Source organism: Ceratotherium simum, chromosome X, assembly GCF_057802395.1.
Source record: "Ceratotherium simum simum isolate JZ-2026a chromosome X, ASM5780239v1, whole genome shotgun sequence".
NCBI lineage: Eukaryota > Metazoa > Chordata > Mammalia > Perissodactyla > Rhinocerotidae > Ceratotherium > Ceratotherium simum.
Window position 1 is genome coordinate 70,014,459 of NC_141940.1, and position 15,895 is coordinate 70,030,353.

General features: G+C 37.5%; 1 protein-coding gene across 2 annotated transcripts in view; it reads left to right on the plus strand.

Annotated features, from left to right (window-relative positions):
- Positions 1-765: 765 nt before the first annotated feature.
- The window catches only part of ABCB7 (ATP binding cassette subfamily B member 7), a 125,487-nt gene continuing 110,357 nt past the window's right edge, over positions 766-15,895 (plus strand). For both annotated transcript variants that reach the window (XM_004442186.3, XM_087426646.1), the window contains exon 1: positions 766-951. In XM_004442186.3, coding sequence (XP_004442243.1) covers positions 784-951 — 168 coding nt within the window. In that variant the 5' untranslated portion in view covers positions 766-783. The remainder of the gene's footprint in view (positions 952-15,895) is intronic.

Here is a 15,895-nt window from a genome sequence, read left to right on the forward strand (position 1 = left end):
CTGTCTTTAAACATGGACTTCTCTATATACATCTTCACTTTACCATCCCTCAGCCAATCTATCTGTTTTGTAATAATTAGGGCCGCTGCAGAAACCAAAGGGAAGAGCTATAAAGAGAAGCAAATTAACAAAGATGTGTATGTGTGTGTGTGTACAACTGTCCCAAGAGCAACAGACCAAAGGAAAACTGCCTCAAGGTTTGCGTGAAAGAAAACTAGCAGCCAAGTAAAAACGCTTACAGGACCAGCAGGTCGTGAATCTCGCGAATAAAGCCTCCTCCCTGGGGAAATTCATATCTGTAGTTTAATCTACCCTAAGCGTTACCGCACAGGAGAGTGAAGCTAAGAAAACGCAGAGGGAAAATGGAGAGAGTGGAGCGTGGTACTGAGTTGGAGGTGGTAAGAGAATAGTGGAATGACGGATAAGATAGGGTTGCCAGATTTAGCGAATGCAGTATTTGGGACATACGTATACCAAAAAAATTATTTGTTGTTTACCTGAAATTCAAATTTAAGTGAGCATCCTGTATATTATCTGGCAAATCTAGTAAAAGAGAGAAAGACAATGTTACTCCGACATTCCTGGTTGTGTACGAAAACACACTCAAAGGCCAGCCAAAGAAGAAAACAGTCCTTTCGCCAAAGCATCCGACTCTTCAGAGAGAAGCTATTTCCGCTCTTGGGCTCCGGGAAAACCAGGAAAGGCGAGAGGATTAAGGTAGCCGAGTTCGGTCCGCCAGCGTCCCATAATCCTCTGCTCTCGGTTCCTCGTTCCTCGCTCAAGATGGCGCTGCTCGCGATACGTTCGTGGCGCTGGGGAGCTGCGGCGGCTGCTTTCGAAAAGCGCCGGCACACCGCGATTCTGATCCGGCCTTTAGTCTCTGTCCGCGACCGAGGTCCGCAGTGGAGGTCACGTCATCTCGGCGCCTCTGGAACCGTCCGAATCTCCCAGGTGAGATGCCGTTCGCATGGAAGAGTAGGGTGAAGGACAAGTGGACCTATAGCGAAAAGGTTGTCCTCGTGTTCTCGGGTCAGAGACAGCGCCAAGAAGAAAGGCTGTCAGGGCTAACTCGGAGCAGCAGTAAGTGAAGGAAGTTAGGGTTAGTAATTTGAGGACAGGGTGAAGAAAACCTCTGGGGTACAGCAAATGGAAAGGCGACGGGAGGTTCCGGGCAGAGGGCACCTGGAGCGCTGGTGACTCGCGCAGGATTTACAGTTTTTTCCTCTGAGTTTAAGAAGATGAGGTAGACACCATTCCCAGACTGCTTCTCTTTCTAAATGGAAGGAAAACTGGGCTACTTTCCAAAGTTAGTAATGGAATTTGGGACCAATTTGCCTGTGGTTCAGATTTTACTCAGTCGGAAGTAGCAATTTGGAGGGCATTTTAAGATGACAGCAAGCTACCTGTAAACAAGCGGCAAATTGAGTTGGCACCGGTTAACTCCCTTGCTGACAGACAGTGCTCCTTGATAGGCCAAAACCATCATTATCTTTCTCTCCAAAACACAGACCGCCCTAAATTCATATGTAAACACGTTTGTCCTTTGATCTGAACATAGTATTCTTCTGTATACACAGGTCACTTTGAAAGCCATAAGGTTACTTATCTTTAACTAATGAATGTAGCTATGATTATAGTGCCCCTTAATATTTGCGTCCATTATTATCTCTCTCTCAAGAACAGTTTTTTTTTTTTTTTTTTTGTGAGGAAGATCAGCCCTGAGCTAACATCCATGCTAATCCTCCTCTTTTTGCTGAGGAAGACTGGCTCTGAGCTAACATCTATTGCCAATTCTCCTCCCTTCCCCCCCCCCCCCCAAAGCCCCAGTAGATAGTTGTATGGCATAGTTGCACATCGTCTAGTTGCTGTATGTGGGCCGCGGCCTCGGGATGGCCGGACAAGCAGTGCGTTGGTGCGCGCCCGGGAGCCAAACCCCAGCCACCAGTAGCGGAGTGCGCGCACTTAACCGCTAAGCCACCAGGCCGGCCCAAGAACGGTTTTTTTTAAAATTATTGGTCCTTGCTGTACTTCAGTATATCTTTTTATTTCCTATATATTGACAAAAAGTGTAATTGCCACCACTTGTTTATCAGTATCACTAAAGTATTTGTATGAGCTTTGTATGAGAAATAACCTCTTAAATTTTGATTCATCAACAAATATTTAATGTCTAGTATGTGCATAGCACTATGCTAGATAATGGGGTACCAAGAGAAACAGATACAGTAATACCTTCCAGATTGGTCAATTTACTTAAGGGGGTTGGATCTATGCATTATAAAAATAACTAAAAAACAAGATAGTAGGTTAAATATCAAATGAACAGCATGAACAATAAGGGCTGTGGGCATCCAGAAGAAATAGTGATAATTAAGGACTCAATTATAGAGAGAATCTTATGCTGGTGATAGAACTGGGGAGAACATTTCAAGCAGGGAGAATAGGAAATGACACTAGAAATGTGGAACATGGGAAGAATTATATCCATTCATTCTTTCAGTTATTATTGAACACCTTTACAGCAGTGAACAGAACAAAATATAAGCCCTGGCCTTAAAGAGTTTAAAGTCTAGTAGGGGAAATAGGTAACTAAACAGACAACTATAATACAGTAGTGCAATGATGAGGAAGGTAAAAGGAATGGAAGAATATACATGAGGGGCATCCAGTCTAATCTTGAGGTGGGGAAAATTGCCTTGAGTAACTGATATCTAAGCCAAGGCCTGAAAAATTAGAAGTTAGCTAGTTAAAGGGAATAGCATGTGCAAAGGCCCATAGGTAAGAGTGAGCATGGACCTTTTGTAGAACTGCATATAGTTTAGACTAGTGAGGAGTTCATGATAGGAAGTGGCAGATGAGGCTAGAGAAACAAATCCAGATCATTTTACTAAGGTTTTTAAAGCACTTTATAGTCGGAAGTTGTAACATGTGATCTCTTATGAACCATTCTTGTTCTGTAGTCCTCTAATAAGCCAGATGAAGTTAAGATAAAATTTTTGGGACTTTGTCAGGCTGGAGGAATAAGGGGGAAGAAGTCCTTAGGAGTTTCAGAGGAGGTGATGGCAATAAAAAGTTAGCTTTCTCTCTTTTCATGAACCTCATCCCCACAACTTCCTTCCTTTCTCCACTATCTTCTCTACATCCTACCATTTCCTTTGGTTACCATTTCCGAAGTGTGAAAAACAAGGGAAAGATGTTACCTTTGTTTTTTACTTCTTGAAAGTAGAACTCCTGCCATCTTTTTAAAAACTGTGGATTTAACAGGGCCGTGAAACAATGATTATAAGGCTTTTAAAGTAAAACCTGATATAACCTGAGGCACCTTCAAATTAGTGATTTATGGTTAAGATTACAAAATAGATATTGAATGCATACTTTTAGGACAATCATTGGTATATAGCATTATATTTTAGAGCTGAAAGGAACCTTAGTGTAGTGTTATGAAATCATATTAGTGGATTGGATCAGCATTTAGATGAAATTCAGCAGAATAGGAAAGAAAATGTCAGTGCTTTATACATATTAAGGGAAATGTTGTTTTATATATATATAAATAGTATATATTTATATACACACGCACACACACATATATGTACACACTCCCACATGTATGGGATTACTAGGATGCATTATAAAATGTGTTTTTCACACAGGATTATTCCCTAGAGCTATGTTGTGCAATATGGTAGTCACTAGGTTCATGTGGCTATTAAAATTAAATTAAATTAAAATTTAATTCCTCATTTGAATTAGCCACATTTCAAGGGCCAAATAGCCACATAGATATGGAACATTTCCATCACTGCAGGGAGTTCTATTGAACAGTGCTGCTTTAGAGAATATCATATCCAATCCTTCTAATTTTGCAGATGTGGAAACTAAGTCCTAGTGTAGATAAAGGACAGCATTTAAGACTATTCATTTATTTATTGCCTTTTGTGTATCAGGTATTTATATAAGGGTAAATAAAATAAGACTCTGGCAGACACTAAGCACATAATATTTGTTGAGTTGTAAAGATACTTATTTAATAATTACTAGAGCATTATTAATAGAGGGAAACACCTTAAACATAAAAGTTTTTCTTAAAATTGGAAGATTTCATATGATAAGATTTAAATTGTAATGATTTATTATGCAGTTGCCTCTACTACATTAGTTAATATTAAAAGGACTTATGAATTTTGAATGATAGAATTTTGGGTTTATTGCATTAATATTTATATGGTAGAAACAGGCATCATATAGTTAATCCATAGTACCTTTTATCTAAGTTTAAAGAGCCCTTGACTCTTCGTCCTGGCACTGATTATATACTTTCTTCATTTGTTTTTTTTTTAAACATCTTTATTGAGATTAATTCACATACCATACAGTTCACCCATTTAAAGTGTGCAATTCAGGGCCCGTCCCAGTGGCATAGTGGTTAAGTTCACACGCTCTGCTTCAGCAGCCCAGGGTTTGCAGGTTCGAATCCTGGGTGTGGACTGATGCACCACTCCTCAAGCCATGCTGTGGCGGTGTCCCACATACAAAATAGAGGAGGATGGGCACAGATGTTAGCTCAGAGCCAATTTTCCTCAGCAAAAAAAAAAAAAAAAAAGAATATTGGCAGCAGATGTTAGCTCAGGGCCAAGCTTCCTCAAAAAATAAAAATAAAAAAAATAAAGTGTGTGCAATTTAATGGATTTTATTATATTCAGTGATATGTACCACTGTCACCAAAGTCAATTTTATATTTCATTTCCTCAAAAAGAAGCCTGCTACCCTTTTGGCTATCACTCCCCCATCCCCCTGCCCCACCAGCCCTAAGCAACCACGAATCTACATTCAGTCTCTATAGATTTGTCCATTCTGGACATTTCACATAAATGGAATCATACATTATGTGGTCTTTTGAGACTTGCTTCTTTCACTTATCATTATGGCATGTATTAAGTACTTCATTTCTTTTTATGGCCAAATAATACTCCGTGATATGGATATACAGGATTGTCTGTATGCATTCATCAGTTGATGGATATTTGGGTGGGTTTTTTCCATCTTTTGGCTGTTATGAATAATGCGTCTATAAACATTCACGTACAGGTTTTGTATGAACATAAGTTTTCATTTCTCTTGGGTGTATACCTAGGAGTAGAATTGCTGGGTCATATGGTAACTCTATGTTTAATTCCTTAAGGAACTTCCAGACTGGTTTTCAAAGTGACTATACCATTTTACATTACCATCAGAAATTTTATGAGGGTTCCAATTTCTCCACATTCTTGCCCAATAGTTGTTACCTGACTTTTTAAATCTAGCCATCCTAGTGGATATGAAGCATTATCTCATTGTGGTTTTGATTTGTATTTCCCTGGTGACTAAACATGTTGAGCATCTGTCCACGTGCTTATTGGCCATTTGTATATCTTCTTTGGAGAAATGTCTATTTGGGTCCTTTACCGATTTTTTAATTGGGTTATTTATCTTTTTGTTATTGAGATGTGAGAGTTTCTTTTTATATGTTCTAGATTCAAGTCCCTTATCAGATATATGATTTGCAAATATTTTCTCCCATTCTTTGGGTTATCTTTTTTATATATTCTAGATTCAAGTCCCTTATCAGATATATGATTTGCAAATAGTTTATCCCATTCTGTGGGTTATCTTCTTACTTTCTTGATAGTGTCTTTTGAAGCACAAAAAATTTTTCATTTTGATGAAGTTAAATTTACCTATTTTTTTCTTTTGTTGGTCATACTTTTGGTGTTATAGCTGAGAATCCATTGCCAAATCTAAGGTCATGAAGATTTACCTGTATGTTTTCTTCTAAGAATTTAATAACTTAATTCTAGTGAGATGTAGAAACATTACTCTGGTTTGGTTCTAGTTCCTTTTTCCCTTTTGTTGTTTTATTTTTATATATATGTTACATCTATAAATGTTACAATCCTAACAATACTTTGTCATAATTATTACTTTATATAATTTTATGACTTTTGCAAAAGTTGAGAGAAGAAAGGAGGGCAAATAAATATTTATGGCTTTTGTTATATTAACCTGTGTTTATCATTTCTGCTTCTCTTCATTTGTTCTCTTGTGTTTGAGTTACCACCTGGAATCATTTCCTTATTCCAGTACAGCTGTGCTCACACCCATCTCCTTTGTGATGTTACTGGCAAATATATTGCATCTCTATATGTTATAGGCTCAACAATATGTTATATACATATTATTTTATACAGTTGCTTCTTAAATAAGTTCAAAGAAGAAAGTAGAAAAAGTGTGCATTTATACAGTTTTTTATAATCACATAATTACCTTTTCTAGTGCTCTTTGTTTTTTTGTGTGTGGATTTGAATTACAGTCTGGTGTCACTTGTTTTCAGCCTAAGGAACTTCCTTTGGTATTTCTTGTAAATTGATTCTGCTAATAACAAGTTCTTCTAGTTTTTGTTTGGGAATGTCTTTATTTTGCCTTCATTTTTGAACAATATCTTTTCTGGATATAGGATTCTTGCTTGACAGTTTTTTTCTTTGAACACTTTGAATATGTTGTCCCACTGCCTTCTTGCCTGTACATTGTTTCTGCTAAGAAATCAGCTGTTAATCTTATTGAGATTCCCTTGTTAGAGAGGAGTCTTTTTTCTCTTGCTGCTTTCAAGATTTTCCCTTTGTTTTTGGCTTTCAGTATTTTTACTGTAATGTGTCTGTGAATCTCTTTGCATGTTTCCTATTTGAAGTTTGTTGAGCTTCTTGGATGTGAACAACAACAATAAATTATTGTTTTTTTTTAATAAGCTTTGGAAATTTTCAGCGATTGTTTCATTTAGTAGTTTTTCTTCCTCTTTATCTGCTTTCTTTCTGGTACACTCATTATACGTGTGTTGGTGCGCTTAATAATGTCCTACGTTTCTATGAGGTTTTGTTCATTTTTCTTCACTCTTTTTTTATCTCTGTTCTTCAGATTGCATGATGTCTATTGATCTATCTTCAAGTTCACTACTTCTTTCTTCTGCCAGTTCACATCTACTATTGAGCCCCGCTAGTGAATTTTTCATTTCAGTTATTGTACTTTTCACCTCTAGAATTTCCATTTTGTTCTTTTTTTTATAATTCCTATGTGTTTATTGATATTCTTCATGTGATGTGGCATTGTCATCACACCTTCCTTTATTTCTTTACCATGGTGTCCTTTAGTCTTTGAACATATTTATAATGATTACTTTGAAGGCTTTTTTTTCTTCAATCTGACTTCTGGTCAAAACCACAGACAGTTTCTTGTGTCTGCTTTTTTCCCAGCATATAGGTTATACTTTCCTGTTTCTTTGCCTGTCTCGTAATTTTTTGGAAACTGGACGTTTTAGATAATGTGTTGTGGTAACTCCAGGTACTTGTCCCCTCCCTCCTAAGGCTTGTTATTGTTATTTGCTTGCTTGTTTATTTGTTTAGAGACTGGCTGGATTATTTTAGTGCTGTCTCTTTCCACCCTCCCCTCCACCCTCCCACTCCACAATGTTAAAGCCTCTGATGTTGCTCCTTAAGGGACAAAGCCTTGGGTGTGCACACTGTCACCCTGGGATGACAGTGGTTTTGGCAGGGTTCTCTTTGTCTCTTTCCCATTTATGCTCCATTAGTTTCTGAGGCATAAATTGTTCCACAAACTAAAGCAATCTAATTGGGGTTCCTTTGAAGTGGCAGTTGCTGAGGTCAGTGTTTGAGATTTGTTCTGACCCCAGGGAGGCTTCTCCCAGCTGTCTCCCTGCTTGGTTTTCTGGTTCTCTGGGGGCAAACCAACTGACCTACAGTTTAGCCTCTATGTCCAGTGATTACCACTTGCCTTTCACCACAACCTCCACTGTTTTTGAGAGCAACCTTAGGCTTGAACTTCTCCACATCCAGTTGTAGATGAAGTCAATTCCTCTGGGACCTATCTGCTTTAAGGGCCTTCTCCTCCCAGGGAACATCTCCCAGCCACAGCTCTGGAGCCAGGGGTGGGAACAATGGTGGCTTCTCTCTGAGTGATACCCCAACTTTAGGAGTTGAGTGCTAGGTGGAGTCGGGGGAGCAGTAGCCTCAGGTCTTTTTGGCTTGCCTCTCCTTTTATGGAACCAGCCACTTATGAGTCAGGGCCAGAGTGATTGGGGCTTAAGTATTCTCAGAGGTGCCACACCCAAGGTAGAGCCTTTGTCCCTTCAATGGGGGTGTGTGGAAGAAGGGAGCCCCTACCTCTTGGCCACCCTAGCCCAGAAGTTGGCTTCAGCAGCAGGTAGCTGGGGGAAGGATGAGGAATGCTGATGCCCTGCCTTTCCCAGGAAGTTAGTCTTCCAACTAGGAGCTAAGAGAGGAGAAGGCACACTGTGCTCTTGGCTGCACCAGTCTCAGGTGGAGTTTCCATATTGCCCAACTGGGAGTGGGGAGGCAGGGAGTATGTCATGATTCAAAGACCACAGACTCGTGCCATTCTTACAGAGCTCTAGTAGGTATTTCATTTGCTGTATGCCCCCAGGACCATTTCTAGGGACTTTAAATGGTTGTGCTTTTATAAATTTTACCAGTTTTGTTGGGGAGTGGGTCTAAGGAGCTTCTTATGTCGTCATGCCAGAAGTGGAACTCTTTTCATTTTTTTTTGACTGGCTCCTGTCCTTTGGCTTACTGCATGCAGCAAAGCAGTCTGTCCTCTCTTTGGTTTGTAGGAGATATTCCCAGTGAGGTCTAGCACACCTTTTATTTTGGTGTACTTACTTTGTATGTTCCATTTAGTAGTTCTTTTGAATAGGTACTGTTTTGTTTTCATTTGTTGGCTCTGACATCATGGACAAAGGATGGGAGCTTTAATTTCTTCCAGGAGTGAGTTCCCTCTTGCTGCCCTCCCACCCCCGATTGGCTGCTGATAGTTAACGGAGTAGATAACAGTTAAGAGACTTTACTTCTGGCCTTCATATTAACTGAAGTGGGAATATAATAGCACTAGGGAAATAATCCTCCTACTCTGCTTTTTAGAGATTCTAGTTTTAAGATTTAGGTTTCATAATGTAAGATGCATATCAAGAAACTACAGTGATTACTGAGAAGACACAGAATATAATAAGAAAATGAAAAACAGAACTTAACAGGAAATAATTAAGGATGTTTTTAAGTGGATTATTTTGCCTGGAACTTAAGGGAATGAGAGATGATTCAGTGACATTTAAAGTACCTAAAGGATAATTATTTTTTAAAAAATCAAAAGCTATCCTTCTAATAGTTTATTGATTCCTGAATGTACCTGGAACATTAGTTTATAATACAGAGACATAGACTTCGGTTGCAAGAAGAAGGACTTAATGTGCATATAAGAAAAAATTTCTTAAATTGATTGTCCTTTTATTGGGAGACCAAGAAACACTTTCTAAATGACCTTCTAAGAGGCAAATAAATAACCATTAATCATAATTTAAAATAGATGTATTCTTGAAGATAGAACTGATTTAAATTTATGTCATTCAGGATTGCAACTCACTTTAAAAGGGGTAATCTAGCAGAAAGAACATTGGTAAACCCACAATCAGAAGAGTTGGCTTTGGTGTTAGGAGACACTAGAAGAAATCATTAAATGATACTTTGCTATCATTAGAAGAATATAAGCTATTAGGAAGCAGCTAGCTTGGTTTTGAGAAGAGCAAGACATGCCAAACCAATTCAGTTCTTCAAATGAGAGAGTGATGGGGTACTTAGAAGTGCAGTCTATCTTGATTTCATTAAGGCTTTCAATTCTTGTCCCCTGTATCATTCTCACCCAACAAGCCAGGAAGGAATGATATTGCATACTATTAAAGGGTCTTGAAGTAGTAGTAAGTAAATCTTATTGGAGAAAATACAGATAATTTGAAGGATTTTGATTTCTAAATGTTAAAGAGGATAAACAACTGGTGTACGAAGGACATAGCATGGTGTAGTGGGATGAACATTGGACCAGAACACATCACCACCTGAACTCTGTTTCTACTCTTAATTATCTTGGACAGATCACTTGTTCCTTTGGACATCAGTTTCTGTAAAATACGATTCAACTTCTTGATTTCTAAGGTTTCTTTGAATTCGGTAGTTTCCTGATGCTGATCTGTTTGGACTGGCCCTTTATATATATCGTACCTCTACTTTGTGAGCCTAGTTTATTACTGGTAATAGTTTTCCAGGAGCAACATAGGCTGCGTTTAAGTTCACGTAAATTTTTAATGGGGCAAATTTGTATTGTTCTGCCTTTTCACATAGTACTTGTTGATCTAAGATTAGCAGTAGAAAAACTGAGATTGACGATGAGTTCAGTATTTGCTAGTGTTGGGGAGATGGAATTAGAGTAAGGGAAAAGTAAGCTAGGTTCTGAAATCATCTAGGAAGTTAGAAATAGGTTTTTAAGGAGGTGGTGGAGAGTAGCAGCAATGCTACGAAAGTTGTAAATAAAGACGAAGCATACATGGGCTATAAGTTATAAGGAATGGAAATAGAAAGGTCTTAGTCTGAAAGTGGCATTGAAGATTGAGAAGACGAATTCAGAGGATCCCTCATTCAGAGGGATGAATAAATAACATTCTCTAAGCCATTGACATTGATTTGAATTGGTCGTTAAGATTAATAGCAGGGAGAAGAAGAGTTCATGATAGTGTTTCTAAACTTTCTTTTAGACCACTAGGCCCTTCAGGAATCTGTAAAAGCCATGAACCTTCTCCCTAGGAAAATGCATATACACACATGCTTCATTTTGCATGCAATTTCAGGAGGATCAGAGAATTTCTGAAAAATATAATATTGCAGGCTGGTGGATCTCTAATGGAGTTCCTTAGTAGCTAGTGGCAGAATAAAGGGCACTTATCATTGGGCAATGGGGTAAAAAAGGAATGGAAAGCTGTTTTGCTTATATCAAAATTTTGATTAAATGGAAAATACAGTAATACATTGATACTCAATGTTATAATCTTAAAGTTTCTGGTTTTCCAAGAGGAGTATGTTCTTTCCCATGTTGTATATAGAGTATATAATAGAGGCAAAATTGCCTGTTTCGTATTTGATCCTTATAGTTTTTGTTTACACATTTTCCCTTTTTAATTGTACAAAACCACATCTAATAGAAACATGAGAAGAATACCCACAATCTCACCTCTTAAATAATTTTCCATTTTCCCCTTGAATTCTAGTTCTTGTATGTACATAATTTTTAAACATTGCTGAGATAATTTTAAATTGTTTTCTATTTTACTTGTAAGCATTCTTTTTCTTCGTGCTCGGTCTTTATTATAATTAGGTCTTTTAATTATTTAATATTTTAGTAATTTCAATAGGTAGATATTTAGCTGCCTGCAAAAGATGACATTTTTGTTGTTTTGGTTTTCTTCTACCCTTTCTAAAATCTCCCTCCCTAAAGTCCTCGTCAGTACTCTCGACACCCTTGTAGGGTTTGTCACTAGTGAATAAATATACTTTTCAAATCTTTTATATTATTATGTCATTTGATTTTCACGGTAACCCTGTGAGGTAGGTGAACATTTCATTGTGGTAGCAATGGCCTATTCTGTCCTTTTCTGTCCCTCAACTTCTGCCCTGCTTTTAGGCCCTTGTAACTTTATGCATGACTTTTCTCACTGCCTCCAGGCATTTACGCTTCTAATCCATCCCATGCAACACATCCAGATTATTCTTCCTAAAGCACAAATCTGATGAGTGTTACTTCCCTGCTTGTGGACTTCAGTGGTCTTGATACCTTAGCCTGGTGTTCAAGGCCCTAAAGGATTTCCACCTAACTAGCTTGCTAGCCATATTGTTAACTATTTCTCTATAAATACCCTACCTCTCCAACCACCCTGGATTGCTCCCTGTTCCTTGGACCTTGTGCTTTTTTGTTTTTGTTCCTTCATTTATGCCATACCTCGGTCTGAAATGCCCTCTCTCTAACTTCTCCTTGTTTTTCAAATCTTAGTTCAAGGTCCAACTTATTCCATAGAACCATATCTTATAAACTTACAAGACATTGATTTCTTCCTCCTCTGAACTCCTATAACACCTTTTTCTAGAAGTAGTTATCATGTGTGTCTTGTAGTGGAGATACGATTTTATTCACCTAAAAGGCAGATACATTCCAGTCATCTTTTTTATCTTCCGCAGAGCTGGGCATGGTGTCTTAACATGTAGTAAGCACTCAGAAAATATGTGTGAAATGGATGATTAAACTCTAACCAAATCAAAACAAAGTCTAACATAAGAATAAATACTATTTGCTGTGGTGCTATACATTTGGAATCAAAGGCTCACTTCCTACATAAAATGTATATTTCAGGAAAATCATAATCAGATTATTAAGTTTGAGGATAACCTCTTAAGTTTGTCCATTGCATTTCTGTCATTAGGTGGTACTGTGTTGTGGTAGCTTCACTGAATGTTAGTTGTTAGTTCGATAACCAAAGCACACATGATTTTTTATCCTAAAATTTTTGAGTTATCTTATAGTAGGTATCTTTTGCTAAGAAAAAATGACTTAAAAGATGGAGTTCTTTGAGGAATAAAATGTATAAAATTTTACTAGTTGTAGAAATTTTAACTGCAGACTGTATTTTGGCTTGTTCATTAGTTGTCCGATTAAGTTTTCTTTACTGCCTCCGGAGGGGAAAAAGATATTAGAATGGAGAAACTGTATCCTAAGAGTGTAGTTTCTCAGATACTGATGTTCTAGGGAAGTAGGCTTTAAACTATTTACTTATCACGCTTTCAAAGCAAACTAGAAAAGAAAAGTTGAGGCTTCTATTTTGGTTTACTTATTAAATTATTTTCATTGATCTTGAGTAACTTGTATTATGACTTGTCATTGTAATATATTCATATTTTTAAGTGCATGAATATTGGCCAAGTATGAACTCTTTCATCAACTATTCTTAATTGTAGGGACTTAACAGCTATGTGTGTGTGTGTGTGTGTGTGTATTAGTTTGCTAGGGCTGCCTTAATGAACTACCACAGACTGGGTAGCTTAAAGAGAAATTTATTTTCTCACTGTTCTGGAGGGTAGAAGTCTGAGATCAAGGTGTCAGCAGGGTTCATTTCTTCTGAGACATCTCTCCTTGGCTTGCAGATGGCTCTTTTTTCCTCTTTCTCGCAAGGTCATCCTCTGTGTGTGTCTGTGTCCTAATCTCTTCTTATAAGTACACCAGTCATATTAGATTAGAGCCCACCCTAATGACCTCATTTAATCTTAATTACCTCTTTAAAGGCCCTATCTCCAAATACAGCCACATTTGAGGTACTAGGGGTTAGGACTTCAACATGAATTTGAGGGGACACAGTTTGGTCTATAACTCTGTGTGTGTGTGTGTGTGTGTATGTGTATGTGTGTATGCAAATATATAGAAAACTGAAAGGATGTACTCCAAACATACCTCTGGAGAGGGGATGGGTTGGGAGGCTAGAGGACAGTAAAAATGAACTTTCACTTGTTACTGTAGATACTTTGGTATTGGTTGATATACTTGTTTTTAGAATGAGAACAATGTCATGTTTAAGCTTTTCAATTGGTGATCTGACCATTTTAAATAGGTTGTATTAATATGTTCATTTATTGAACTCTAGTTTGTTTTGTCTACAATTAATGCATTTTAACATACTTGTATATGACTCAATGATTATTTAGTGTAATGTAAAAAGGTCTTTAACATGTTTAAGAATCTTTCCTGGATGTATTCTTCAGCTTTTAGAATTAGCCAATTTTTGGTTATCAGTTTACTAGAGAATTGGGGGACTCTTTGAAGATTGAGTCCCAGTATTTCTTCTTCATTTCAGTGGTTTTTTTCAATTGCTATGTAACATAGATATTCTATATATTTGCTGCTACCTAATAAAGAGCTATTCTCATGTTTCTTTTTGCAAAATCAAGTTCTTCTATTTAAAAAAAATTACCAAAACAGTGCATACCAACTACTGAAAGATTAGAAAATATAGAAAAGCAAAAAAGAATAGAAGAAAGAAAGAAAAAGGCAGCTATGCTCTAAACACTTTGGTATAACCTATACTTATAATATGTTTATAGTGTTTATAGTTTACAAAATTCTTTAACATTTACCTTCTTCTTGCCCCTATTTATTTATTCATTGGCTTTCACCAGAATCAGAAACAAATAAAGGCTCCTATTGCTTAGAGCTACAATGTCCAACACAGTAGGCATTAGCCACATGTGGCTTTTTAAATTTCAATTAAAATTAAACAAAATTAAATAAAATTAAAAACTTAGTAGCTTGGTCACACTAGACATGTTCCAAGTGCTCAATAGCCACATGTGGCTAAGTGGCTGTTGTATTTGACCACACAGATATAGAACATTTTCATCATCACAGAAAATGCTACTAGACATGGCTGGTCTAGAAAATAGTTTTCAGTAGGAGATAATACTATCAAATTTATTTTCGGAATATGATTCTGGCTACACTTTAAAGGATAGATTGGAAATAGGCCAGGATTGGAGATAGAGACATCAGTTAGGAGGATATTGAAGTAATGTAGGAGAGAAGTGATAAGGGCCTACACTATCTGTCATGATGAAGAGTTGTCGGGATTTGTCACCAAGCATTCTTGTATCATGAAAAGATTTGGAAAGGTTTTGAAAGATTATGAAAGGTTCAAAGCAGGAGAGTATTACTTTGTCTTATCTACTTTATCTCAGTCTCGGTGTTTTTAGGCTATAAAATGGGCATTTTAATAAGACCTATCTCCCACGGTTCTGGGGAGGATCAAGTGAAATGATAGATGTGAAAGTAGTTTGTGAATTGTAAAGTGCTTTAAACTTGGCCATTGCAGTTTTGGCTTGTGGTTAATAAAACACCATCTCTGGTAATGGATTTTGTGGGGACTGTTATACAGCTCATGTGGTTAGGCTACCATCATTGTTTCTGGTTTTTTTTTTGTGTGTGAGGAACATCAGCCCTGAGCTAACATCCGATGCTAATCTTCCTCTTTTTTTGCCAAGGAAGATTGGCCCTGGGCTGACATCCGTGCCCATCGTCCTCTACTTTATATGGGACGCCGCCACAGCATGGCTTGACAAGCAGTGCATTGTCGTGTGCCCGGGATCCAAACCTACAGAACCGAGGCCGCTGCAGTGGAGCGCACGCACTTAACCACTGTGCCACCTGGCCGGCCCCTCATTGTTTCTGTTTTGAATGCTTCTCAAGCAGTCCAATTATACTATAGAGAACTGACACTGCAACTCAGGTTTTTTCACTCATCTCTTTCCCCTTCATCTTGCTAGCTCTACTTTTCACAACTCAAACTGATGAATATTACTTCTTATTGAGGACCCTTTGTGCAACTATAATCTATTGCTTTGAGGAATATCCAGAGTAAATCTATTTAAATAAACCTATTGTAAAACTATCTTTTAAATGAATTATTATATATTATTAGCTTAGAATATTGTCATATATACAGAAGTAGCAAAATCATGCTATACTCGTGTTTCTAGAGTTTACCACCACCTAATGTAGCTCTACATTTACAAAAAGAACATGCCATCATCATCTTCAGCCAGTCTTTTAACAAGCATTTTTTGGGTACCTGCCATTTGGCAGACATTGTACTAGACACTGGGGCTACAACTGTGAACAAGTAATAGCCTTTGTCCCCCAGGAAATCACGATTTAGAGGAGAAAACAGGTAACCAACTATTCAAATAAGGTGCGGTAAGTGCTTTCATAGAGATATGTGCAAGATTTTATGTGAACCCAGAGGTGGAGAACCACGTTCAGTCTAGAGAGGTCAGAGAAGACTTTCCAAACAAAGAATTTATAGATGAGTATTGAAGGACTCGTAGGTAGGTGTTGGCCTGGTAGATGAATGAAGAAAGGGTATTTGAGGGCAAAAGATATTAAATGACATATTTTCTTTAGAAAAGCTATAGTT